This window comes from Astatotilapia calliptera, chromosome 9 (genome assembly GCF_964374335.1).
Source record: "Astatotilapia calliptera chromosome 9, fAstCal68.1, whole genome shotgun sequence".
Taxonomy (NCBI): domain Eukaryota; kingdom Metazoa; phylum Chordata; class Actinopteri; order Cichliformes; family Cichlidae; genus Astatotilapia; species Astatotilapia calliptera.
Genome location: NC_137430.1, coordinates 9,868,760 through 9,895,450, shown reverse-complemented (window position 1 = coordinate 9,895,450; position 26,691 = coordinate 9,868,760). Strand labels below are relative to the sequence as shown.

Below are 26,691 nucleotides of genomic sequence, written 5' to 3'. Positions count from 1 at the left end.
GCTGATTGCTCTGGCTTGGGTCATTAAAGTTCATCACTTTTGCAGTTGAATTTTTGCAGGTGAATTTTTTTCAGGTGAATTTTTGCAGGTGAATATTTTTGCAGGGAAATTTGGAGGATAAAAATTCAGTGTCATAAATTCAATGTCTAAAAATACTTGAATTCTGATGATACTATATTTCTTCCATAGATATCCGTGCTCTCTGTTTATTAATAAAAGCCAAACTTCATTAATGGTAAGTGACAGAGATCTGATGAGTTCTTGCTGGTTTGTATCCACAGGAGGATACAAGCAGCTGCTTCTGTTTGCAGTCACCGTGCACCAGTGTTGTGTTTAATTGTGTCAGTGTTCATTTTTAAACACGTTTTTCAAATCAAATGTTTATGTATACATCAAGATTAATGTTCCAAACAAATGACACTGTACAGCAAATACATACATAGACATGTGCAGCAAAAGGAATCCGAGAAGATGTTTAACTTCTAAATGTTTAAATTGTTTGTTTTATATCCAAAGTCTGTCAGTTTGTCATTCCCTGTTATTGCTGCTGACTAATCACTCAAAGTGACACAACATGACCGTGGGTCTGATTTTTCTGGTAAACTTGTTTAGCAGCCCACTGGAGACGGATACCCTGTTCTTTGAACTTTAATACTGGACAGAAAATCGTCTCCTTCCAGAAACAAAGGGTAGCATTAGAACTTGTGTGAACAGCAAAACAATGTAGAAGATTTCCTTTTGTGTCTGTGTTGTGTCTAGGGCTGCCACGATTTGTCGACTAGTCACGATTACGTCGACTATCAAAATCGTCGACGACTGATTTAATAGTCGACGCGTCGTTTGAAGCTTTGTAAGATCCCAAAAGACGCAGGAATAAGTAGCAGGATTTAAGAGTGTAATAACGGACTGAAACAGAAGATGGCAGCACTGCATGTACAAGGATGCCAGCTGCCGTTAAACCCCGAAGAAGAAGAAGAAGAAGAAGCAGCAGCTGTGTCCCAGAATTCATAGCGCGGCCCAGCTCAGTTTCCAACAATGGCGGCAGCTAGTTAGTTTTAATATTACTCTTATTATTCTTTCTGGGTCACAAAATAAACGTTTAACATATTTTCAGCCGAGAATGTAGCTGTGTAAACCTCAAATATCGGCTCAGTTTATCAGGACACCACATATTTTCAAAAGCGCTCTGACGTTTTCAGAGACGTCTGTTACCCACTAGCTCGATAGCTAGCCGGGGGCTAGGTCACTAGCACGGTGAGAACACCGGACTCCAGGCAAATTGTTTTCAAACCCACCGCCGTCTTTCGCTACTCAGGTTAAATATATATGAGTCACTTAGATAAATTAAAAATGTTGTTGTTTGGCTTTTTTTTTTTTTAGTATTTTATTTGTTCCTGAGTAAATCGGTTTGTCTGAGATTAAAGTTATAGTTTTTACACAGCTGAATAAACGTCAAGCAGACAGCTGATTATCAGAAGTGTGAGATGCTGGAGAATATACTCCGTTGTCCTGTTATATTTTAGATAGCAAGGAGTTTATTAAACTTCACCGAAACAATCTGCAAATTTCATTAAAATTGAATAAACTATCATCTTGTCTTTATTTTTAGTTAGCACCTTAAAAGCTTAAAGCTATAAGCTAATGATAGTTATATAAGAGCATATGCTGCATGGTGCAATAAGCTGTAGTTTTACGTCCAGTGGATGATGATCTGATTAGTCGACTAATCGCATAAATAATCGGTGACTAGTCGACTATCAAAATAATCGTTTGTGGCAGCCCTAGTTGTGTCACATCATTTTGGCTCAAGAGTTTACTTTATTGCTATGTTTGTTTTTTGCTATTTTATTACTACATTTGTATTGTGCAGCACTTCGGTCTGCCAGGTGTGTTTTTAAAGTGCTATATAAATGATGATGACGATGATGCTTACGGAACAGCTGAAAGACTTTAAAACAAACCTGTTACTTTAATGATATTTCTGTGGTACTACAGAGTCCAAAAGAAGTATCGCAGTAATAATTCATCCAAATTGTAACTTTTAAATGTCATTATCAGCCCAAAGGTTCACAACCAGTTCATCCCTGATAGAATGTAAATATATACAAATCTATAAATTGTATTATGTATATAACTGTGAAACAAACATAATGGACCATTAATGTATCATAATAGTACATTTCTGAATTTGGGGTATAATTCCAGGTGGGATGAGTGTCTGTACAGCTCCTCCTGTTGATGTAAAAAAAGAAAAAAGTAAATGCCAGTTTTTTTTAGGTTTTCATGTTGATGTTGTAACACAGTAAAGAATTACTCTTACAGAAATAAATGTCATTTTTTCAACTTGCAGTTAAATTCATGTAACTTAATGCTGATGCTGTTGACGACTGGGGCTCACACGTCTTTTACTTTGTCTCCAGGACCGACTCACCATGGTTGACCCACAGGAAAATAGCCCGCAGGACATTCCTGACTATGACGGCATAGAGGATGAAGCTTTCCCCCCACTCCCACCACCACACTCCCCAGGCCGGGGAGGCCAGGAGGAAGGAGACCCTTTTGCAGATGGTAGATGCTGCTGTGCTCTTACAGGATTACTATGAGGTCTTTAAGATGTGATGATTCAGAACTTTGTATTTTAAATTCATGGTTTAATGAAGAATCATAGAAAAATAAGATTCAGGAAAAAAGGCTAATGTGGGAGAAATACAACCTCTCATAGTCCTTCCACAAAGCTTTTTGGAACAGCTTGATAATAATGAATTTGTTAGTTCAGCCTAGAATTAACAAATGCATGAACTGGTTTTTCAGCATCTCTCTGAGACTGGATGTTTCTAACAATAACAACACACATGTTTTTGTTTGCGTGAGCAAATGAAACCTATCAGATACTGTTCAAACCAGCACATTTCTTCTGTAACCTCCAGTCTATAATTTGTCTGGATTTAAAGATAAGCTTGAAGTTTGCCACGCTGCCAACAGAATGAGTTAGAAACACATCCTGTTGTCATGTGTTTTCAATGCAGGAGATGAAGGTGAGGTATCACAGCTGGCTGATGTCCCTACTGCTAAAAGGAGAGGCGTGAAGAGACCCCAACCCAAGCTGGACTCCCACAGGTAGCAAAGACATTTATATCACGACAGAGGGTTGAAATGCATTAAAATGCGCATTTAAATAGGAATTTGATGTCATCTTGTGTGAGCTGGGACACAAGGAGGCCAAAATCATTGATTGACGTGTGCAGACTGTCAGTGTTGCAGCCAGGTTGAACACGAGTCTGTGACTGCACTGGTTTTTATCACCGTTTCACTAATAATCGTGCACAGAGGCTCAGAGACACACTGACACACAGAGTTGTTGCAAATGTTTGAAAACGTAAGTTTGTGGAAAGAACTTTGCACAAAAAAAGTGATGTGATATTATCTGAGTGGCGACACCTGTCGTTTCGCAGAGTACTGCAGCGTCTTCTTACGCTTTAGCGGCGGGTACAAATGACTGCATCTGTGTGATGATGGTGCAGCTTCACTCTGCCAGTCATTTAAAGAAGAAAGACTCTAATACCATTGTTGTTTTCATCATTTGGATGGGCAAAATTCCCAGACTGAAAATTGTCAGAGCGTTGGAGACATCCCTGGATGTGTGTGAGAAAGATGTTTCCAGTCTCTGTACACCTATAGTGTGAACCTGGTTAGTATTGCCAACCATAAGTCAGGCTCGTTCCCAGTAGTCTCCCAGTGGGTGTTCCAGTGGCACTCCTCTGTTACTGTTCTGTTCACAATGTTCCTGGACAGAACTAAGTTATACTAAATCAAAGGATGTTAAATAAGCTTTTAAGTAAGAACGTCGATTATACTTAGGATAAAACTTGCAAGCTGTATTAAAGAAAAACATAGATTTTCATTTGATAAAATATTCAAATTAATTGCAACTTTGCTATAAATATATATATATATATAGCAATTTTTTATTTTTTATTTTTAGATGGAGAAATTTGACTATTTCTCATTATACTGCCTTATGTACAAACAGGTAGGAAAAGAAAGGTTGTGGGCACCCTGAAAACCAAACACCCTACCCCCCCCCCCCAACAAGCTACTGCCTTCTGAACATGGTACATCTGAAGGCACTGACATTTCCATTCAGAGGGTCTGTCTGTGTTGGCCCTGTGACAGGCTGGCGACCTGGCTGCTGGGATGGGCTTCAGTGGAACATAAACAAGCGGACACGCGATGGTTTTACCGTCGTTGTTGCTAACGACAACGCATAAAAACAGGCGCTTGTCCGTCCGTAGTGTGGTTATATATAAGAGAAAGAGAGAACTTTACTACAGTGACATCAGAACCATGAAGAAATATTGCCGTAAACAGTTTATTTTGCGACACCACGAAACAAACGATAGCGTAAAATGAAATAGACGTTTTTGTATATATCGTTGTATCGAACAGCCCTACGGTGGATTCACACCTGCAGGTGCACATAGGAAATACTTGCCATATTCCACAGGACTTAATTATCAGCACTGCTTGAAATTGTGTTCAGGTGCTGGTGACGAAGAGGTACAACGTGAACTGGAAACATTTGGGGATCCTGATCTGTTCAGCAGAGAGAGTTTTATTAATGCTCCCCAAGGGCAGATTGCCGAAGCCCTCGCTCCCCCACCTACTCCCTCTCTGACCGAAGAGCAGCAGAAACGTATTGAGCTGAACAGACAGCGGGCCCTGGAAAAGAGGCGCGCACGCCAGCAGCAAATTGGTAAGAATGGCAAAAATGTATCATACAGCTGGGACACAATATAACAGAAATAATTAATGATTCTGCTACAAAACATCCAGCGAAGGTTCATAAGGATCATCTAGCTTCATTGGTGTATTAACTTTATATGAAAATACAAAAAGCAAAACATTGAATGTACAGTATATTGCCAAAAGTGTTTGCTCATCTGCCCCCACACTCATATGAACTCGAGTGACATCCCATTCACGACGTCCGCCTGTGCAGCTATATCAGCTTCAACTCTTCTGGGAGTGTTTATGGGAGTTTATGACCATTTGTAAGGTCAGACACTGATGTTGAAGGCCTGGCTCCAAGTCTCTGCTCTCATTCATCCCAGTGGTGTTCTGGTCAGGACTCCCATGCCAGAGTTCATGTCTTTGTGGACCTTGCTTTGTGCACTGGTGCCCAGTCATGCTGGAACAGGAAGAAGCCATCCCCAAACTGTTCCCTTAAAGTCGGGAGCCAAAATGTCTTTGCATGCTGAAGCATTAAGAGTTCCTTTCACTGGAACGAAGAGACTGAGCCCAACTTCTGAAAAACAACCCCGCACCGAAATCCCCCTGCCACCAAACCTGGAGCTCTGTTGTCCTGGCAACTGCTAAGTTGACTTGTCTATCGGCTTTCCAGATTGAGAACTGTGATCCGTCGCTCCATAGACTGCATCTCTCCTGTTCTAGAGTCCAGTGGCGGCGTGCTTTACACCGCTGTGTCCCATTGCTTTGCGTTGCACTCTGTGATGTAAGGCTTGGACTACAGCTGCTCGGCCATGGAAATGGATTCCACGAAGCTCTCTGTGCACTGTTCTTTAGCTAATCTGGAGACCACGTGAAGTTTGGAGCGATGGACTCCACAGAAAATTAGCAACCTCTGTGCGCCTCAGTATCCACTGACCCCCACTCTGGGATTTTACGTGATCCACCACTTGATGGCTGAGTTGCTGTCGTTCCCAAACACTTCCACTTAGTAGCAGCAGTCTGCATGCCTAGGTGCTTGATTCTATACAGCTGTGGAAGTTACTGGATCACCTGAATTCAATGATTTGGATGATGGGTGGTGAGTGAATACTCCTTACAATATAGTGAAGTGGATCTAGTGTATATATCCACCAGAAACCCTGAAGGTCGAGTGACGAGTTCCCGTATTGCACAGTTCGTCCAAACCACCAGAGATTCCTCACATTAGTGTGGAGTTTGGTAATAAGAGGCAAAGCATGTAGAAAACATTGATTTCTTTACTGCCTGTCTGATGTCAGCTTCAATTAGGCGTAGTATTTTTGTTTTTGCCTTACACTTGTGATCCAAACTGTTTTTACTTCCTCTTTAGTTAAAGCGGAGCCAGCTGTCTGCGATCTATTGTCTACAAATCTTTAACAGTGACATTAAATCGTTCTTCAGGGTCCTCATTTACCGCAGAAATGATGTAATGTGATTTAAATGAGACCCATAGAAAAGAAAATGACCTGTTGATCGGTCTCTATTATGAGCCTTCACCCATAAAAATGTGTTTACAGTTTATAACACTAGATGGTGATATGAGACCGTTTCCATTGTATTACCCGAGCATGATTTACTCATCGACTTTAAACTTTCACATTTTAGTCATTAGTCCTCCTTAAGAGGAGCCAATCCACCCCCCCCCCCCTTTTTTTTTTTCTGTCCAGTATAGAAACTAAACAGCTGACATCATTCGGGTAGTGTAGCTTCCAGAGATCTGAAGTTAACGTGAACTCTGGAGGGCAGTCAAAAGCTTAATTTTTTATAATGCAACATACTATTATTTACATACATATTATTTTAATAAGCAGTTTCAGGGTTCGTGCTGTTTTAATGAGTGTTCGATGGAAAACGACACTGAAGGAATTTGTACTCTTGAGTCACATGACAGTAAATAATTTCGAGTATGTGTACATAACACAGGCTAATGTTTAAAACTATGATTATTATTTTGCTAGCTATCAAACTTGCTGGAGAAATGATTGAAATGCACTGAGTGTGATAGAGTACGGCAGTGCTAGCACAGCAGTTAGTTATGGCATGGTGATTTATGCAGTGTGCTTTAAACTTGGCTAACATTACTTAGCAGTAGCAGTAATATTAGTGACTTCACTCAAGTGAAAGCTTTAATCGTTAGTCCGACACTTAACTAGCCAACTTAAGCCTTAAAGAAAAACTGGTAAAAAGAGGGACTGATGCATGTGGGCACAAAGAAGCCATTTCTTGTGCTGCTGAAGTTCCCTGGCTTTCATTCAAAATGTGTTTATCGTGAGCACCGACACATTAAACCATTTAAAAATTATAAATGGCTTTAAGCTCACATTGATGCCTGTGGGGCTCTATCAGCCACGGAGACGACAGACACATTTTAGTGTTTTAATGAATGAATGTTTCATACTTTAAGGCTGCCTGTTTATTTAAGGGAGATGAACAATACATTATTATTTGACATAATTCTATGACAGGTGATGGACTGAATAAATAGATTTTAGGTCGATGTTTGTGCGTTTTTAAAGTCTTATATGTTGAATTGAACTGAGTGTGTCATCTGTTCAAAGCCTCCCGTCAGTGCTGTTCTCCATGCCTGTCTTACTGTACATGGTGTTATTAGCACAAACACTTTAAAGCTGATCATTTAGGACTGTAACAATAATCCAGAGAGCAATGTAGTCAAACATCTCACAGTTAGTTTTATTGGGAATGAACTTTGACCTGTTAGGCCCCCAGGGCTTTTCTGAGCTTCCTGCTCGAAAATGAAGAGGCCAAAATAAATGGAGTATTTCTCTGCAATTACAAACTCTGTGTAAACAGTCTTGGTATCAAAATAAAGCTAACGCTTGTGAGCTGTCATCAGAGGGGTAAATATTACTGCAGATGTTACTATGTCAAAGTTACTGGGACTCAAACATAGAAAAAAATGATTATTTCCCTCACCTAATTTTTAAAAGTATTTTATAGCTTATATGCTATAAAATATACTTTGGGTCACATTTAACTCCAGAAAATCATAAATCAAAATATGGATGTTACCTGTCCACAGATTCATGGTGATGTAACTGCTCTTTTAACTGTTTGGTGTTTGTAGAAATGGTTTACAGCTGAGATTCAGAGGCTTCTGTGGACACTCATGTCTGCACTTATATTTCTGACCTCGTGTTATAACCGATTAAATGTGATCTCCTCTCTTTTCCCCCATTTTTGGTGGTGTGGGTGCTTAACTAGTTAAAGTACCAAACATCTGTCTCCTGTTGTTGTGTCACGTAGGAAAGAAGCATCAATATCTGATGAGCAGACTTGTTCATTTGTGCAGATTTCTTCTTTTGTGTGGTTGTTTTTTCCAAGTGGAGATGAGCATCTCTAACAAGTTGATTTGTTCACATTTGCACATCTGCATTTTTGAGAGAAATGAGTTTTTTGAGTTTGTGCACTATATGCATATAAGACAACCATTTCCTTTTTCAGTATTTTTGTGTGGTGCATTTTTCTCTGTTTTAACAAAAGAGGAACAAAGAACATTTAAGTCAACCTAAGACGATTTGTTTTAATTTTTACATGGTCTTACTGAGGTGATGCAAAGTGGAACATGCAAACTGTTTTTTTGGTAATGTGCTGGAAAAGCTTGATAATGGACCTTGAAAGTGCTTAAAGTGCTTAAATTTGACCCTGAACAATGAGTTTGAACCCTGCAGTTTACAGTTTCATTTTTCATTATCTCAGCTTTGCCTGTCTTTTATAAATCGTAGTAGACTGAGTGTGTCTGTGTTGACTGAAACCATCACTGTTTCTAATTCTCAACCCTTTCAGGCCCTTCAGCCTCTCAGACTGCTGACATGTTAGGAGACAAACCTCCAGCTGCATCCTCACCAAATGTCATCAAAGGTTCTACTGATGGAGATGAAACTGTAGAAGATCCTGACCTCGAGCCTTCCAACAACACCTCCACGCAACAAACCAGCCCGCTTCCCCCCAAAGACTCTGAGCCCGCTGAGGCTGAGACCGGCCTCAGCCCTGAGCAACAGCTCAGCAACGACTGTGTAGAGGGGGATTAAAGTTCACGTGCAGCAGTTTCTGCTGAAAAGCTTTGGCAGTGAGCAGATTTAAAGGTTTCCCAATGTTCGTGCCTGCTCATTCGAGTAATGTTGTGCATTTCTGGTGGTTTATATCTTGAGCACATGTTCCTACTGTGACGTCAGCTTTGGGTTAGCAAAGACATTTATAATCAATGGAAATAAATGTTTTTCTTATTTTTAAAAGTCCAAATCCTAAACGTATTTACCATGTGTTGGTATCTGTTACAGAAAAATATTTGAACTGATCCACAGTTCCTGCTCTGATGCATCTTCTTTCTCCAGTTTCACTATTGGCAGAATTTTGGTTGCAAACATGTTTCTATAAAAGGCCTCTGTGTGTGTGTAGTATGTGAGCTGTCAACTGACCATCACCCTCTTCCAAGCATTAAGTGCTCGTTCAATTATGAACAGTTCTTTCTTAAGCTACTGCAGGGACATGAAACGCAACACGATGAAGTGGCTCCATCTGCGCTAATGAAAACACCATTTTTAATTACAGGCCACTGCACACATATTGAAATAGTTATGTACAGTTCATATTTCTGTTGGTAGTTCTAGAAAACAATCTTAAAATCCACAAACCAAAAAACGCTTCTGATTATTTACCAGTTCAAACAATAAAAATGTCCTTGGTGTTGGTGTCTTCTATACAGGCTCTTGATATACAAACTATAAGATAAATACATCCTAGTTTTATACATCACTTCCAACACAACCAACCTCAGGTGTGTTCATTACTCTACGGGTTTATTTTAAAGTCTGCTAATGAGTGACATGAAGTTTTATCAGTCCGGTGACCTGTCCAGGGCGTATCCTGCCTCTCACCCTATGACAGCTGGGACAGATTCCAGGACGTGCAGAAGAAAATGGACGAGTGGACGTTTTATCATCTCCAGAACAATACTCGTGCTGGGTTTTGTATGAAGTGGTCACAGGTAGTACAATATGTGTGAACTCACCAAAAATGGTTCTATAACACAAGACATTTAATTTACACAAGACATTGATCCCACCAGTGAGATATTGAGATCACTGGTGCTGAGAGAAAAGCCTTTTGTTACCAGACTTCTTTAACCTGCTGCAGTTGACTAGTTTCCTGCAGGATTGAACCACATTTGCAGTGAGTACTAGGTCTTGTCAAAGTAACTGCTGACACTTCACTGGCATTAACACGTTCCCTATCCTCCTTACAACTAAGTTTAACTTGATGTGATTTTAAAAACTAACTTTTACAAAACGTATCCACTGATTCGGTTTGACTCTGGTTTCTAAAAAGATGGCGGGACATGTTTTTACTTAATATTGTGTTTGCTTTCCTGTGACTTCACACACTCGTGTGGTTTGTCCACACACAATCTGGAGCTACAAGAATGACCTGGATGACTCAGCACGAGTGATCTTCAATGATCACCGTTCTGTTAGCGCACAGCGTGCAGTTCTCACAAGTGTCTGCTTGGAGGTAAAGCTGGGCTACAGCGTTTCTATGCTGTTGTTGCCGGGAGGCGTGAAGCCCTTTCCAGATCCATCAGAGCCAACTCTCTGATTTCTTCCAGAATAGAGTACAGACTGGGAGTTTTGCTCTGACGAAACTCTCTTTCCTCTTTGGAGAGTTTGGGGCGCCGGGCTGTCTTCTCCTGAGCCAGCGCCTCTTCATTCTGACGCACCACCTCTTTGACCAGCTGACTGCGGCCCTGAGGGCTGGGCTGCTGGGACTTGGCACTGTGGTGAGGCTTGTTGCTGATGACCTCGAGGTTTAGACGGTCAGCGTGGCAAGTTGAAGAGTGGACAGAAATACGAACCTGAAGAGAGCAGAGAACGTAAGTCACAGTATTCCTCAGTTCGATCACTACACAGTAATGGCACCTACTGAAAATAGTCTAATGGAATGCTATGCAAAGACAGGCCCACTTAAGGTTTGTGACGTAATATATAACAGCAGTCCTCTCAGCACTGTGCGCAGCGTCACAGCTAAGTAGACAGTGGTGTAGAGTGGAGAAGTTTCCGACTGTGCCACAATTTTGTTCATAAATAGGATAAATTGGATACGTATGTTACACACACGTATCCAATGTAACAAACGTTCATCCATCCGTACACGAACTTTCTTTACTGTGCTTTCTAACATTCACACGACGTGGAGACTGGAGCAGAGGGGGAGAAAAACATTCATTAACACTGTGACCTCGGTCAAGTGTCACAGTGAGGTTGTTGTTTTGTTGATTTGTTTGTTGAATATCATCATCATCTCTTTGTTTGATATGATCATAGCTTGACAGCAGTCAATGCTGTGGTGGACAACTTGTGTTTGGGCTAATGTTTCTTTCTATCTTGTTTTGGCCACATGTGTCATCCATCATCATCCATCAGTAAGCTATGTTGTTAGCATTGCCTTTGCCCTTTGACATTTATGACCCCAGGATAAGTCCATGAAAGAAAGAAAAGATGTTGATAACAGTGGAAGCAGCAGTACTCTGTCACTTTTTCATGTCTTAAAGCCAAAGATGTGAGAATAACACACCGTTACTTCAGTTTCTTTTTGTTAGCTAACCTTAGGGTAATGTTTCCTGCTCTTTTTGCTTAAATCACATGCACTTATTCCTCACAATCATCGTGTGTAACATGCCTGAACTTAATATAACTTGACGCCAGTGATGGGCAGCAACGCATAATTAGATTACTTTTTTCAAGTAACGAGTAAAGTAAGGGATTACTGTTGCAAAAAAGGTAATTAGATTACTGTTACTGTCCCGTAAACACGCTGCTCTACTGTGTTACTAAACCGTGAGTTTGTTTGCAAGAGTGTCTCATGACAATGACATAAGTGCATGCGACGTTTGTGGTAACAAACGTGTGCAGAGCAACAATGGATCATTTATCGAGTGCGAGAGAGAGAGTGCGACCGTGCAGCGTTTAAAGGCGTTTATGTGAAAACAATTACCGCCCACTGTCATTTTTTATCTCCCTTTACAAAAAGGTTTGTGTAGAAACGCCACAAACTGGAAGCATTACATTTCTTGTCTTGGAGGAGAGCCTCCCCCCCCCCCACACTTATGTTTTTGTTTTCATATAATATTTAAAAACAATAAACTGAATAACTTTAAATGATTTATTTTCAGGAATCATTTTCGTCTCATTCATCTTACTGACGTTTTGTTACCTTGAGATTAGCTAACAAAGCAGCAACCACACAACACTTTATCACAACAAGATCATAAAACGTCTCTTAATGTTGGACCACAAAAGATCCAGTAGTCGTATGAACCTGTGATTCATATACACTCATGCATATATATTTGGAATCGTCGCCTTTAGGCGCTGCATTGCTGGAAACCTTCTAAAATGATTGATTAGCGTTTTCTGTGACTTACGGTGATGTGGTCAAACAGTTTGAAGGTGGAGGTGCCACAGCTGGAGGTGGTGGTAATGCGGTCCGGGTATTTTCGCACAGTGCCACCCTGCCAATCACAGCTGCCGTCCTGTCCCGCTACCACCACCAGGCCCTCTTTGTTCTTCAGATACACAGGCCCCCTCACACCATACCTGTGAACAACATGGCTGTGGTCAGAGGCAGCCTTACTTACTCAGTGATATTACTCAACCTGCTTTGCGCCCTGTGATTTTAATCATTACATGGATTCTACAGCCTTCTCAAAATGACCACAGGTTACATTTTAATAAACTGTTAATATTGCATATCCCTGTAACACCACAAGCATGGAGAACACTGATGTTATTAAATTACACTTTCCTTGCAATAAACAAGCAGCAACCTCCAGAGGTTAGCTAAGCTAACGTAGAAGTGCCACAAACACAAGGCTGGCTCCAAAGCACCGTCCCTCCCCACAGACTCAACTTCAGCAATGCAATTAACTTATTTAAAGCCTGGTAGAGAAAAGATTCGGGGTTTTAGCCGATTTTCCCTGCTCACAATAAATGTTTAAGGAATTAGTTTAGTAAATTTATACAATTTAAAACTCATTTTGAGGTTTTTTAAGAGAAAATAAAACTAGCGTGTATACTGTTAAATATACATTGATTAGCGTGCAATTACATCTTCCAACAAATTCATTCATTGTCATAAACTTTGAATTCGTCTATTAAAAATACACGAGTGGTTGGCCGTCTGTGAGCTGCTGTACAGCTCCATTAAACAAAGGAAAAGAAGAAGACTGCAGAACAAAACACAGGACTGAAGGTTCTTACTCTGGGATAAACACCAAGACACCGTTGTCTCGAATGGAGTAGACAACAGCGTCAGCCACACAGCACGGGTCTGTCTGAGGGTCTCGTTCTCTGAAAAACAGACACTGAAACAGTGCTGTGGATCGCATTTGGGCTGCCTATGCTGCCTGCAAATGAAACACAGACGTCAGCACAGCTTCTGTTAATAGAGTAAGAGGTGAATCATTGAAAAACACAAACAATAAAACACCCCTGACCCTGTTCTTGCTGTTGACATGGTGAGCCATTTCCTCCACTTCTTTGTTACTGGCTGGTGCTTTACCAGATACAACGCCCCTCTGCATGTGCAGGGCTGCGGTAAGAAGGCGGTGCACGGCAATGTCTGCGTACCGACGGATGGGTGAGGTAAAGTGTGTGTAGCGATCCAGAGCCAGACCTACGACAACGAAGCAAATATCAGCACGTTAGCCTTCTTTCTAGTTCTCAGTCGAATAATTCTTCACAAACAACAGACGTTGGACAAGTGTGTGCAGACGTGTGATGGATGGACTGACCCACAGTCACACTGAAACTCTAGTGCAGCCAATAAAAGCTGTGCAGCGGTATCGTACCATAATGGTAGTATTGGTCTTGAGGATGAGCACCAGTGGAGAAGTACAGAGCCTGTGACATAGCAGTGGTGGCCATCATTCTGAACAACCTGTTCACCAAGGGGTCCTGTGGGTCCACAGCTCGGTCCAGTGAGGCAGCTAAAGCCTTGTTGGACCTGAAGGAACAGAGCCAGAAACCAGGGATGAGTGAGGCCTCTCATCTCAGCAGTCAGTGACACAAAGCTACTTGCATCACCATGTCTCTTGTCCTGGGACCGGTTCTGCTGTTGGTTTAACCCCCCCCCCCCCCACAATCCTCCAACCGCACATTCATATTTTGTTTTCAAACTCCATTGCAGTTCATTCCACGCCTCAGATCCTCAGACCTTTTGTAAACAGTTAAACAAATAAAAGTTAACTGTAATAGATTACAGGTTGTAATTAAATAAATCACTGCCTCTTTTAAAAAACAGAAAAACAAACCATCTTTAATTATTTGAGTTGTTTGTTTTGTTCCCGTGTGAGAATATTCAACACTGCTCTCTGTGCAAAACGGGTTTAAAAGCATAAACAGCTGTGGGATCCTGTTTGTCCGGGATTTGAACCGGGGAACAAACTGCGGCAGGATCAGCGTTGTGCCGAGGTCGGCATCGCCGACAGCATGTGTTCCCCCTGCGTGGCGAGCGTTCGCTGGGCACGGAGTGTGGATCCAGGTTACGCCGCCTCCATTACAAACAGTCAGACGTGGAAGTAGTGATGTTTTAGTTTTGTAAAAAAGTGAAACCTGAGTGTCGTTACATTACCATTCAGTTTAAGGGTTACAACAGAAAATGAAATATTTATTGTCCTCTCGTGGTATCAGACGGGATTATTTTAACAAACGAAGGACATTTTGCCTGATAATTATATTTATCCTGTAACTTTACTGTGTAAAGAGCTAAAACCTCCAAAGTTTCAGGAGTAGTTAGTCGTTATAAGAAGTGTTTGTGAACTGAAAATCAAGAATGTGGGATCCTGTTTGTCCGTGATTTGGACAGCCCAGCGTGTGCTCCCGACGCAGGGGAAACTAATTCTGTCGGGGAGACCGACCTTGCCACGACAGCTGTTGTGAAGCTGAAGCCAAAGGCAAGATATGCTTCATCATATGTTCTAGTCTTTGGTTTGGAAGCATATTTGGCTTCAACCTCAACCTGAGCTGAAGGAACATGTCTTCTTCTTGTCTGACTGCTCATGTGACACCTGAGTGTGTCCCCGTGTTATCAAACATTTCAGGTTCACACACTTGTGTGTCTGAACATGATGTGCGTTGGACTACAATATGCATTTCCTCAGTTTCTATACTGAACAGTCAAAAACATTACCTGGTGTCAATGGTGAAACCTTTGGCCTTTGCAGTGTCCACCAGCTGGTTGAATAGCTCCTGTTGTGGTGGTGGGTGACACCTTAGAAGGGCCTGGTTGGGGAAAGCTTCCTGGATCTTGCGGGCCACCCAGTGGTTGGCGTAAATCATGCACTCTGCCACGGTCTCATGGACCTCCAGGGGCTGACGAGGGACCAGGGCCGTAATGTTCCTCTCCTCATCCAGCTGGGCACCCACCTGAAAAGGGAAAATGCTTCTAACGTGACTTCAATGAAAAAGAATATGAAAATGCATCAGTGGGCCACATTTTACTACAGTTTACTTTAACTCAGTTGAACATGCACCATTCCACCGGAACAAATGCTGCACGGAGAACCAAATGTGAATGAATCTCAACCTGAAAACAGTCTACTGTCTTTCCTACGTTCAGCTCTCTATCATACCAGTAAGAACACATATCCCTAACAGGCACACAGCTCTGCTCATGGGCACAGAAACTCCACCGATCTGCTGTTCATGCTTTTTGTTTATAGTGGACAGCCAATCAGAGTTTAAGTTAGCTCAAAGGAAATGTGCCTTAAAGAGAGAACAAAACTTTTCTCAGACTAAGGATGAACTGAGGGGACCCAAAGCACTTCAGCAGGAACCAAAAGAAGCCAGAAAGTTTGGATTTGAACACAGTTTTGGCCGTTTTATATAATAGATCAAGATGAAACATCTGTTGTCCTTATCCTTCAGGACAACAGATGTTTCACCAGCGGTCAATAATCCAGCTTTGTCAAGATAAGAACTTGATTTTTGGGTGGCAGCTCAATCATTAAACACACTTTTAGAAATATATTGGTTTTTCCACTATCCCAGAAGCAACCCGAGAGAATCATTTTTACTTCATATCAATATTCTGTGTGCGTACAGCCATAACAGGAATGCAATAACTGAATAATAAATAAATCCAAGACATCCTATTAGAGAGCATCTTATAGAACAACAGGAATTGTCCATATGAGGTTTTAACAGATGGCCGACCAGCCGCTGTAGATAAATGGCTGTGATCTAATGTGAAAACTGTCAGTGGTTTCACAGTGGAGTGCTTGGTTTCTTTATTCCAATATTCTCACTGAAATGACTTTCTGATAAAATGTTTTCTGCTGAGGAACGTGTTCTGCTTAGACGCCTGATTTTAAAAATAACGTCTCTATTAGACCGTACTATAATTTATTATCGATGAAAAGAAATATATGGTATCCATCTGTAATTCTGTAAATAACACAGCAAAAAACCAAACTAAACATAAAGACCTGGAAGACTCCTGCGTCTAAATTCATTCAGTTATTGTACTGAGTCCTGAACATGTTAGAAATATGGTATCTTCAACACATCAGTGGAGAATCTGTTCCAGGAGTTCAAGCGAGGCTTCTTCCTGGTGTGTGAGCAGGATTTGGTGAGGCTGTTTCGACCAGAGGAGCTGCAGGGAGTGCTGGTCGGCCAGGACGTGCATGACTGGGAAAAGTTCAAACAGGTACAGTCAGCCAAACAGACACAGGCTGTAGTTTCACAGCTGTCCTGTAGCACAATAACTGTGTACTGCATACTGTCAAAAGCATTCAGTCGGCTGCTTTAACACAAATATGACCTTGAGTCACATCTCAGTCTTAATCCAGACTTTTGTATGATAGTATAATATAATAGTCAGCCCACCCTTCGCAGCTATAACTGCTTCCACTCTTCTGGGAAAGCTTTCCACAAGGTTTAGGTGTGTTTATGGGAATTTTTTGACTATTCTTCCAGAGGTGCATTTATGGTGTCAGACACTGACGTTGGAGGAGAAGGCCTGGCTCACAGTTGCTGCTCTAATTCATCCCAAAGATGTTCTATCAGGTTGAGGTCAGGACTCTGTGCAGGCTAGTCCAGTTCTTCTACACCAAACTCACTCATCCATGTCTTTATGGACCTTGTATTGTGCACTGGTGCCCAGCCATGTGCACACATGCCCACACTTTACACTTGGCACAGTGCAGTCAGACAAGTACTTCTGGCAACCACCAAACCCTGACACATCCATCGGATTGCCAGTCAGAGAAGTGTGATTCGTCACTCCAGTAAACACATCTCCACTGCTTTAGAGTCCAGTGTTGAGATGCTTAAATCACTCCATCTGACGCTTTGCATTGTGTTTGTCAGTGTAAGGCTGGGATGCAGCTGCTCAGCCATGGAAACCAATGAAGTTTGGACATCTGTAACAACAGCAGACTGCAGATATTGGTGACTTAAGTGCACTATGAGCCTTAGCATCAGCTGACTAGCTGTCATTTCCAATTAGTTCCACTTTGTTATAATATCACTAACAGCTGACTATGGAATATTTAATAGCGAGGAAATTTCATGACTGGACTTGTTGCACTGGTGCATCCTATCACATTACCATGCTGGAATTCATTCAGTTCCTGAGAGCGACTCGTCCTTTCACACATGTTTGTAGAAGTAGTCTGCATGCCTAGGTGCTTGATTTAATACACCTGTGTCCATGGAAGTGATTGGAACACATTAATTGAATGATTTGGATGTGTTAGGGAATACTTTTGGCAACATAGTGTATGCCTGACCTTACAAACTCTATGATTATAACAGTCATTTTCACTGTTTTCAGAACACAAGTTATGGTTGGAGATATCATGACCGCCACCCCACCATACAGATGTTTTGGGAGGTATTTGATGAACTAACTGAAGAGCAGAGGAAAGATTTCCTTCGTAAGTACTTGCTGAAGCCTCCATTATGATATGTTACTGAAATCACACTGTATCATATAAAACATTAGATTTTTCTGCACTTTACCAAGATACATTAGAGAGCAGCATTGTTCTAATTAATATACTGTAAAGCTGCTTCTAGCTGGTGGACTGAGCCGCCTCACCTTTCACCTGGCTCACGTCACACACCTGGAGAGACTCGACCTCCACCTGTGTTGCCTCACGCGAGATGATCTAGAGGCTCTGAGTCAGTTGCTACCAATCTCACACGCCGGACACTAATCGCATGCTCGCTGCAGCAGTCATGTGACTCGTTGTTTTTCAGTCCAGGTGCTGCCCTCTCTCACTGCACTGACCGAGCTTGATGTGTCATCCAATAAGGAAGTGGGAGGTGTGGTCCACCTGCTGGTCTCCGCCCTCCCTGCGACACAAATGAGGAGGCTGCCATTCAACAGCTGCTACATGAGCAACGAGTCCTTCACTGCTCTGGGTAACACACACACACACACTTGTTTATTTATAGAAGTTTTCCTTCAAGTCATTCTCCCTGAATACCTCTTCCACCCTCTAGCCTGAAATGGTGAAAACTTTGTGTTTATGCATCAGCCCTGGCGGTGTCCTATCTGCGCACGGTGGATATTTCCTGGTGTAAAGTGGTTGGCGGTCACTTGGCGCTCCTGCTGGATGCTCTGCAGCCATCAGTCGTCAGCGAGCTCCGTCTTTGCAGCTGCGAGCTCACCACTGATGACATGCAACATCTGGGTAACTAACACACAATGACATTATACTTTTTCTTTTTTGGTCTGTAGTGGATCATTAGGCTGCATAAATGTATATTAAGACAAGTAAAGCCTGAAGGAAATTGATATTTCTTTCATTTATTTCATGCTGCCAGCATCTGTAGCTGTCGTATAAAACAAAACAATGAAAGTATTCGGTGTTATTTTTGTCTCCATCAGAAACATTGTGAACAAAACAGTAAAGTGAACAGGCATAAAGTGATCAGTTATCAATGGGTCCTCTTCCTCTGTGCAGCTGCCGTGTGCAGACGGGGCTGTCTCTCCTCACTCCGTGCACTGGATCTGTCCTACAACAGCTTGGTGGGAGACAACGGTTGGTGCAGTCTGTTTGCAGCAGGAGGTCTGGGCTCTCTGGAAGACGTGGATGTCAGTTTGCGACCTTCAACCTCTGCTCCGTGCTCAGCCTGGCTGCCCGCTCTGCTCCGAGCTCTGCCTCAAATTTCGGCGCTGGCTCGACTGGCCATGCAGAGGTGGACAGCTGACTGTCAGGAGAGAGAGCAGCTCAGGTACTGTCTGAAAAAGAGGAGCGTCCTGCTGGAAAGGGATCCAGATTTACAAGACACATCATCAACATGTAAAGGGAACAGTCAGGAGAGCCTAGAAGAGAGTCAGCCTGAGGAGATTGGAGCGGACCGCACTGGAATTTACTGTCAAAGAGCGACCCACTTTGTTGCTTTATTATTATTTTTTTAAGTCTCTGTTACCACAAGAAGGTCAGTGTTGAGGTCAGCTGCATCACGTCTGATGTAAACTGTGTCACACGTGATGGTTTCAGGGAATACTGGGAACTTACAGAGTTAAGCACAGCTGGTGTGGGTTATCATATTTGTCGTCTCTCACCTTGGCTGCAGGGTCTGGGTCTTTCCAATGCAGCAGTCCTAACACTTGAGACACACATGCCGAGAAGTGGGGATACCTGGAAATGGACAAAGGCTTTCAGCAGAGTTTTAAAGCAGCTATTCAGGAAAAGAGCTGTGAATTATCTGCATACCTTGTTAGGTAATCAGCTATTTTGGGGTTCTTTAACAAATCAACCAAAAGGTCGACTGAGTATTTTCTCGTCAGAGTACCATCACCGTTCACGATGATGTTGAGCACAAGCTGGAGCGTTTGATGGATGTTCTTTGCATCAAAGAGCTACGAGGAAATCCCAGAGAGTAGAGACAGGATATTATGTGAATCAGCATGAATGTTGTTTGTTGTTCAACAGATAAAAACAAGAAGAGAAAATAGAAACAAAGTAAAAAAGGAACAATTGTTTCTGCCGTTAAGAAAAAAAAATTGAGTCATGGCAGAGACCTGCAGAAGTCTTGAGTCTCATTTGATGACATTTTGTCAGATTGCCTTGTAATAAAAAAAAAAAACAAAACTGTTTTTTGAGCAAAAGTTCTCCAGGTTTTTTTGGAGTTCTTTCAAAGTTTTCTTATTTTTGGACGTTAGCTGCTTTTTCACTCTTTTTCAGTCCAGTCTGTGCATCTGAACATTTACAGAAAGATTTCTTTGTTTCGTCTTTAGACACTTTGTTAAACGCAGATCCCAGCAGAGTTCGCCTACCTTCTCTCCAACCTTCTCAGGTTTTGTGGATATTATACATGGTTATGCTGAGGATATGTCGGCTACTTTCCACTGGAAATGCCTTTTGGTTAAACTGTCAGCGAGGAATTTGCACTGTTACATTTTTATATAACTTTAATGCAAAAAAAACAGCTGCTTGTTTAAGTGAAAATACACTGATGGGGTTTTTTTCTATTCATGAACAGGAGTGTGATCAGTTTAATAAAAGAAAAAATAACCATAACCAAGATATGAGGGGAAATCTTGGACAAATACAAGCAGACTGGAGCAGCCAGCGTTCAAAACACCGACGTTCAAGGTAACAGAAGGTTCCCGAGCCACATCCACCCAGCTGGTTTCTGTGTTTCTTGTGTATTTGTGTACACTGTGACTTCATGGCTGTCTTGGGCTCCAGCTCTTGTTTTGGTGTCTCATTAATTTGATTTAATGTCCTGCTTAGTGATAACATCACTCTTGGCCTCCCTGCACTGGCTTCCAATTGAATTTAGGATTCATTTTCAAGTTCTTTTATTGGTTTTTAAATCTTTAAATGGTCTGGCACCTGCTGAAGCCCTATGTCCCCACTCGTTCGCTCCGGTCAGCTGAGCAGCTGTTGCTCTCAGTCCCCAAATCACGGCTGAAACTGAGAGGAGACCGAGCGTTCTCTATCGTGGCTCCTAAGCTTTGGAATAATCTTCCTCTTCACATTAGGCAATCGACATCAGTGCTGGTTTTTAAATCCAGATTGAAAAAGCATTTTTATTCACTGGCTTTTGACTCAGTGGTTGACTGACTTGTATTTTATTGTTTTTCGCTATGTTTATTATTGTATCGTATTTATTATTCTTATGGTATCTATTATGTTTCTATTGTTCAGCAGTTTGGTCAGCCTTGTGTGTTTTTAAAGTGCTATATAAATAAACAATGATGATGATGATGAACATAGTAACGTGTGTTGGGTTGCTCTGTCTTCAGACTCACTGTCAGACTGATTAGACAGTGAGTCTGAAGGTGAGAGTCCTCACTGCCCACGCCTGTCTTTGGGTCTGACCAACACCGTTTCCTGTGTGTCATTCCCCCCTCGCCTTCCCCCCATCCGTCCTGTCTGCACTGACCTCTCCAATAAAGACAAAAGGCCTCATTTTCTGAAACTCTTCCTATCCCATCACCTTGCGAAGAATCACTTCACCATGTTGATTAATAAGGACGGTGGGAATGGTTTGAAGTCTCGTCACAGAAAATGTGCCAAAGGCAAAGAATCTGAGCTTGAAATAAAATGAAATGAAAGATCAGCCCCACACAGGGGTTAAATTCAGATGGAAACTCTTATCACACAAAGAGAACAAGCGAATAAATATATCTGAGTGTGGCCCCTCGACTGTCACAGTGTAGCTGACATTTGATCTTATCATGTGTTAAAGCTATTTTAATTACTGAAGAGAACCAGTGTCAAACTCAGCCCAAGTATGGTTGTACGTTAATCCTTAAAGCAACAACGTTTTTAAAGTTGCAGCGTCATTTTTACACCACACCTAAAATCCCACTAATCGTCCGGGCTCTTCACCCTATGACCACACGCTGGGGTATCTAACACCACATGACCCAAATGGAAACTATGTCAGCTGAAAGAAACCCATCGAAATGTGCAACACTTAAAACTTTGCCTGATTGGAGCATGGCTTCAAATACAGCCCTGAAAACAGACAGGCGGTCGTTGGCATTTCGCCCTCGTTCCTGAGAGACTACATCGATGTATCAGTCAACAAATGAACTACTGTGGCGTCACAGCTGGGGCCTTCTCTGTGTCGTTTATAACACAGAGAAGGACCCAGCTGTGACGCTGAAGTGGTATCTTTAAATTAGCTGTAGGTGTGAATGCTTGTCTGTCTCTCTGTTAGCTTTGCAACAGACTGGTGATATTCAGAGTGCACCATATGTCTGGTATTATTTCCCTTCCAAATTAGTGCTTCCTCTTAGTTGCTGGTCTAAATTTGTTTCCTTTCATGTTCAGGCCGTGTTAGTGTTGTCTCTGTGTGTAGCAGGTTTTGTCTCCATGTTTGTTTCACTGTCTGCCTGTCTGTCTCTGTATTCTGTACTTCTGATAGACGTCTAATTTTGCCAGTCCCTCTTTTTGTGCGCCTTGTACCTTGTCACTCTCTGTGACCGCGTCTCACTTTGCCAGTTCCCATGTATTTAATCAGTTAATGGTGGTCTGAGTAACCCTCACCACTTTGTTCTCCAGTGTCTTTGTTCCTGTTCATCCTACATATTTTCCCCCATTTGTTATTTATTTCTGCTGTTTGCTATTTATATTTTATTCCTGCACAGTTTGCTTGAAGCACTCATATTTTGTCTATTCTATTCATGTGGATCTTATCTTTCTATTTCCTTGCTTCCTTTTCTGTTTACTTTGCTTCTTGCCCGTGTTTCGTCCTTTTGCGGTGTCTGTGTTTTTTTAATCCTATGGTCTCTTTTAAGTTTGTTTGTCTCTTTACTTCTTCAAACTGAATTCAAAGTGGAGCAAATGCTATATAACATTCTCATAGTCTCATTCACACTAACGTTGGTTCTGTATCTTGTAACCAAAGGAAGCTTCAGCATGCAGACTGGAGCCAGCGATCAAAACACGTGCTTCCTATTTTATTTTGTTGGTTATGTTGAGTTTTGCTGTAACTGTCTCATTACTCCTGATTTGTCCCTGCCGTCTCCTCTTCCCTAATAACCGTCCTGTGTGTTTATTGTTTAATCTTCTCCTTTCGTCACCCAGCTTCACTGGTCATGTTTCCTAGTGTTATCCCCCAGTATAGGTTTCTGAGTTTCTCAGTTCCCTGTCAGATATTTCATATCATTCTCTCCGTCCAAAATAAACAGGCTGCCTTTAGTTTATCCTTGCCAGCCTGTGAGTCTGCATTTGGGTCTTCTTTTTTCATAACAAATGATCATACTCCCCGCAGATTGTGATAGTGACACCTCCAGGCCATGCTGCAACTCTCTGGAGCTTTCCGCTCTTCAGGAACTCTCTCTGCAGGAGGGGGAGATACAGGAGAGGTGGAGGAAGATCTCAGCCTGGGCGTCTATTGTCTTATGTAGTCTGGAAGATGAGTGGATGGTGGGGTGGGTGAAGTTTTCTCTGTAGTGGGGTTGGGTGGACTGTCCCGGGCTCTGTGGGCCCGGGAGGCGCTGCTGCACTGGGCCCCGGTCTGGATGGGCCTGGGCCCCCTTTCCCTGGCGGGGCGCGGAGTATGGGGGTGTCACCAGGGTGCAGAGGAGGCTACCCCCCCTCTGTCCCCTTCTGGCTGCCTCTGCCTCAATTTTATCCCACAACTTAGACATTCACATTACTCACACTCTCATTACACATACATATAGGATCTTGGGGGTGGGCACAATACATGGATACATGGATACACGATACATGTACACCCCACCCCTGGTGTCGTTGCCCACCTCTCAATTTTAAATACACGTAGACATTGAGGGCTATCAGGAGGGACTATGCGCTTACCTGCTGCTCTCTGGCAGGTAGCTCCATGCCCTCCTGGGTTTTAAATGCACCTTAGAACACACATGCATCAACACTACAATGAGCGGGTTGAGGGAGGTTTGGAGTCTTCTCTCACCCCCATTCTCTGCGGCCTGCTGGAGCGGGGGGGCTAGGAGGAGGAGTTGGCCGTCCGACTGCGGTCTGGAGTGTGGGGCCTCCCTGCTGCTGCGGAGTTGGGGTGGTCTGCCTCTCCCCACCGCAGGGAAAAGGGTAACACCACCTGGGTCTGAGTGCAGTTCCCCCTCCAGGGGCAAGGGTACCTAGACCCGGTTTGTAGAGTACGCTTGGGGAGTGTGATCGTGTGTACAGCGTCTCTTTATGTCTGTCTCCACGTTGGTTGAGTGTGGAGTAAGTACATATGAGAGCATGAGGGTGGGAATGGATGTTTGTGTCTGTGTGTGCCTGTATGTCTGTGTCTATATGTCAGGTTGGGTATCAGACGCCACCTCTCTGGGGACATCTCAGGCCCTCCAAGGTTTGGAGGCCTATCTCCCCCTACCACCACTTCCCCTGCCAGTGGCGGACTCCCTCAGACATCGGTGCGTTGGTGGTTCTTTGTGTCCGGGGATGCGCGTCCAGGTACACACCGGCTCACTCCTTGGCGGCCGCTTATCGGGGCCTGGAGCCTGGGGCTCGCTCGGGCCCCTTCGGAGGTGGGGGTGCCCCCGGCCTCTCGGCCTGGGGCTCGGTCACTCAGGCACGGCTGGCTGCCGGCGGAGCTCACGGGCGCGTCACTGCAACTCCCCCTGGCTTCTGCTCCGCGGCTGCTGAGTGAGCCCTCATCTGGGACTCTCCTCAGCTCTTTCTGGGACAGTGGCGCGGCTGCCCCTCTGTTGGTCTTCCTTGGTCTGTTGTGTTCTGGGGGCCTCTGGATGTCTGGAGTTTTGATCTCCTCCATACCTGCTTCATGCCCTGGAGGACGGGGCTGTGGCCCCCCCACACCCTCTAGCAGATCATTACATGAAGGAACCTTTTTAAAAAACAAGCGCGTCCATGCTCACAGGTGCTCACACACACAAACTTCACCCTTTTTGGCTCCTACCTCAAAGCACACTGTGTTCTGTTGATCTTATGTGCTGCACAATAATGTTTAATATTTAGTATTTACTGTCATATTCCCATATATCATTGTGATGTTGTTTATTCTATTACTCTTGTTCTCTTCTGCTTGTTTTCTTTTTTCTTTCTCAACAGGTGATCCAGGTGATTAATAGATGCATTTTTTTTCTTTTTTTTTTCTATGGTTTTGTGTCCAGATATCAGCGCTCACCTGGCTGGTACCAAGAAGGTTCAGCAAGTGCTCCCCAGACCTGGAGTCCTGGACAGATTCTTCCCAGACCAGCCTCAAGCTGTGCAGCAGATCCGAGCGACATTGGCTGACCTCTACACTCTAGACATGGTGAGAAAAAGGGCACGGTTTGTTCATTGTTTGGAAAATTTGGCATTAGATAATCCTCACCTGGGTGTTGCTGTTCAGTGTAAGCAATATTATTTGCATTTTATTCCTCTGATTTATTTCTCTGTGGCGTTTATGAACTCGTATTTCTTAGGCTGGCTTTTAAGGAAGGAGAAAAGGTATGTATCAGTTGGCTGGGAAGAAAGATGGAGGTGGAAAGGATGTGCGAGCTATGGGACAAAGTTGCTGAGACTAGGTTAAAAAGAGGTGAGGATCAGTGAGCAGGAGTGTGGCTTTGTGCTGAAAAGAGCACAACAGATTGTTTGGAGAGAAGGTGAAGGAAAGTCAGCTGAAGCAAGACAGTTTGTGGAGTTTGTGTTGGACTGTATGTTATGCTGGGAGCCTGGGGATTAGTGCACTTTGATTCCAAGTTAATACTAACTAGTGTTTCTCACTGGTTTTTGGGTGGTGGAGTAAAAGGGATTGGTTGGTGGCTGTTTCTAATGTTAGCCTTTTCTTGGTTTTCTTACAGGCAGGGTAAAGACATGGTGATGAATGAGTGTGTGGGCCGTCTGCTGAGGACCAAGAGCTCAGGACAGTCAGACGGGGGCGTCGCAGCAGGAGTCACCGTGCTCGACAACCCTCTGCTGTCCTGAGATGTCAGACTCCTGCCTGCACATACAAACCACACTGAAGTCAAAGTTCCACCTGCACCTCCACCTGTTCTTGCAACAGCATGAAAACTGACAGAGGTGAGACAGAAGAAAAGTTCTTGTCTATTTTATTTATTTTTTTACTAAGTTAAGGAATTAAGTTAAGAAGAGTGATTAAATAAATAGTTTCTTGCATTTTTGATTCAATGATTGTGTTTAGGATTATTTCAGAAACATGTTTAGAGGATCTTTGTAAGCCTGTATTTACTTTAAAAGAAGGGAAGCACTTCTTCATCCTACAGAAAAGGTGACACATTACAGATGAGTTCATAAAAAGTGTCTCTGTCACTCTTTCAAGGCTCTGTCACTTTTTCTTTTGTACTGGAACAGCATGTTAAAGTAGGCCTAGGCTGACATCTTGTGGCAGTGTGTTGTTACTACAACATATGAAATTGTGTTTCTATTGGAAATATAATTCAGCACCACTGAGCCGCTCTCTCAGTTACAAACTGAACCTGTTTTGTAGACGTATAAATCACTAAACACAGTGAAGCTTTTGGTTTTGTAAAAGTGTTTCTTATTCTAAATGCATGTTGATTTTTATCAGGGTGAAGAGCAGTTAGCAGTGCATTCATGGACATCTTTAAACTATTAATTGAAGAATCTTTGGTCATGATGGCATGAACTAGAAGCGTGAGCTCCAGGTGAGACTGCACAGAACAACAAGTGTCCTTAAACTGCATCAACTGATGACGTCTTACAATTTTATTCCACTGTGTGTTTTTATCATTGAATGTTTCTGTCTTTGTGTACATGTAACGCAGACACTAAAGCTGAGCCAGAACTTCATGTTGAAGAGAAGGATTCTTTTAAAATGCATGGGGGAGCAAGCGAGTCAGATACCAAGGGCACAAAGATGAAGCAGGTCTGATCGGAAACCGTTTATTTCCAGGCCAGGGAGCACAAATAAAAACACCCTTAAAAGGTTCCCTCCTGCTCAACCGCGTCACTCCCTACGGAGAGAA

General features: G+C 42.8%; 2 protein-coding genes, 1 long non-coding RNA gene and 1 pseudogene across 11 annotated transcripts; 2 read left to right on the top strand and 2 right to left on the bottom strand.

Annotated features, from left to right (window-relative positions):
- Positions 1 to 18: 18 nt before the first annotated feature.
- LOC145431034 (TIMELESS-interacting protein-like) lies at positions 19 to 4,678 on the top strand. Of its 4 annotated transcripts, XM_080306339.1 has the most exons (5): positions 19 to 88; positions 190 to 235; positions 2,421 to 2,568; positions 3,027 to 3,117; positions 4,541 to 4,678. In XM_080306339.1, exons 2-5 carry the CDS (start codon positions 233 to 235, stop codon positions 4,548 to 4,550), a joined length of 252 nt encoding a protein of 83 aa, XP_080162465.1. In that variant the 5' UTR covers positions 19 to 88; positions 190 to 232; the 3' UTR covers positions 4,551 to 4,678. The 4 variants fall into 4 exon arrangements, with proteins under 4 accessions (XP_080162465.1, XP_080162468.1, XP_080162467.1 ...); XM_080306342.1 differs by lacking the exons at positions 19 to 88; positions 190 to 235 and adding an exon at positions 571 to 1,048; XM_080306341.1 differs by lacking the exons at positions 19 to 88; positions 190 to 235 and adding an exon at positions 571 to 1,315.
- Positions 4,679 to 9,304: 4,626 nt separating this feature from the next.
- On the bottom strand, positions 9,305 to 15,426 carry LOC145431109 (DIS3-like exonuclease 1; annotated as a pseudogene). Its single transcript, XR_013911463.1, has 7 exons — positions 15,394 to 15,426; positions 14,971 to 15,206; positions 13,631 to 13,785; positions 13,277 to 13,455; positions 13,041 to 13,186; positions 12,206 to 12,377; positions 9,305 to 10,636 (listed from the first exon to the last, which is right to left on the bottom strand). The product of XR_013911463.1 is annotated as a DIS3-like exonuclease 1 (transcript).
- Positions 15,427 to 16,220: 794 nt separating this feature from the next.
- On the top strand, positions 16,221 to 21,010 carry LOC145431032 (leucine-rich repeat-containing protein 31-like). Of its 5 annotated transcripts, XM_080306328.1 has the most exons (8): positions 16,221 to 16,488; positions 16,758 to 16,853; positions 17,617 to 17,719; positions 17,862 to 17,966; positions 18,045 to 18,209; positions 18,326 to 18,481; positions 18,755 to 19,025; positions 20,280 to 21,010. In XM_080306328.1, exons 2-8 carry the CDS (start codon positions 16,836 to 16,838, stop codon positions 20,326 to 20,328), a joined length of 867 nt encoding a protein of 288 aa, XP_080162454.1. In that variant the 5' UTR covers positions 16,221 to 16,488; positions 16,758 to 16,835; the 3' UTR covers positions 20,329 to 21,010. The 5 variants fall into 5 exon arrangements, with proteins under 5 accessions (XP_080162454.1, XP_080162455.1, XP_080162456.1 ...); XM_080306329.1 differs by lacking the exon at positions 16,758 to 16,853 and having other exon boundaries at positions 16,237 to 16,488; XM_080306330.1 differs by lacking the exon at positions 17,862 to 17,966 and having other exon boundaries at positions 16,321 to 16,488.
- On the bottom strand, positions 18,578 to 20,286 carry LOC145431035 (uncharacterized). Its single transcript, XR_013911407.1, has 2 exons — positions 19,360 to 20,286; positions 18,578 to 19,001 (listed from the first exon to the last, which is right to left on the bottom strand). It is a non-coding gene; the product is annotated as an uncharacterized LOC145431035 (long non-coding RNA).
- Positions 21,011 to 26,691: the final 5,681 nt, after the last annotated feature.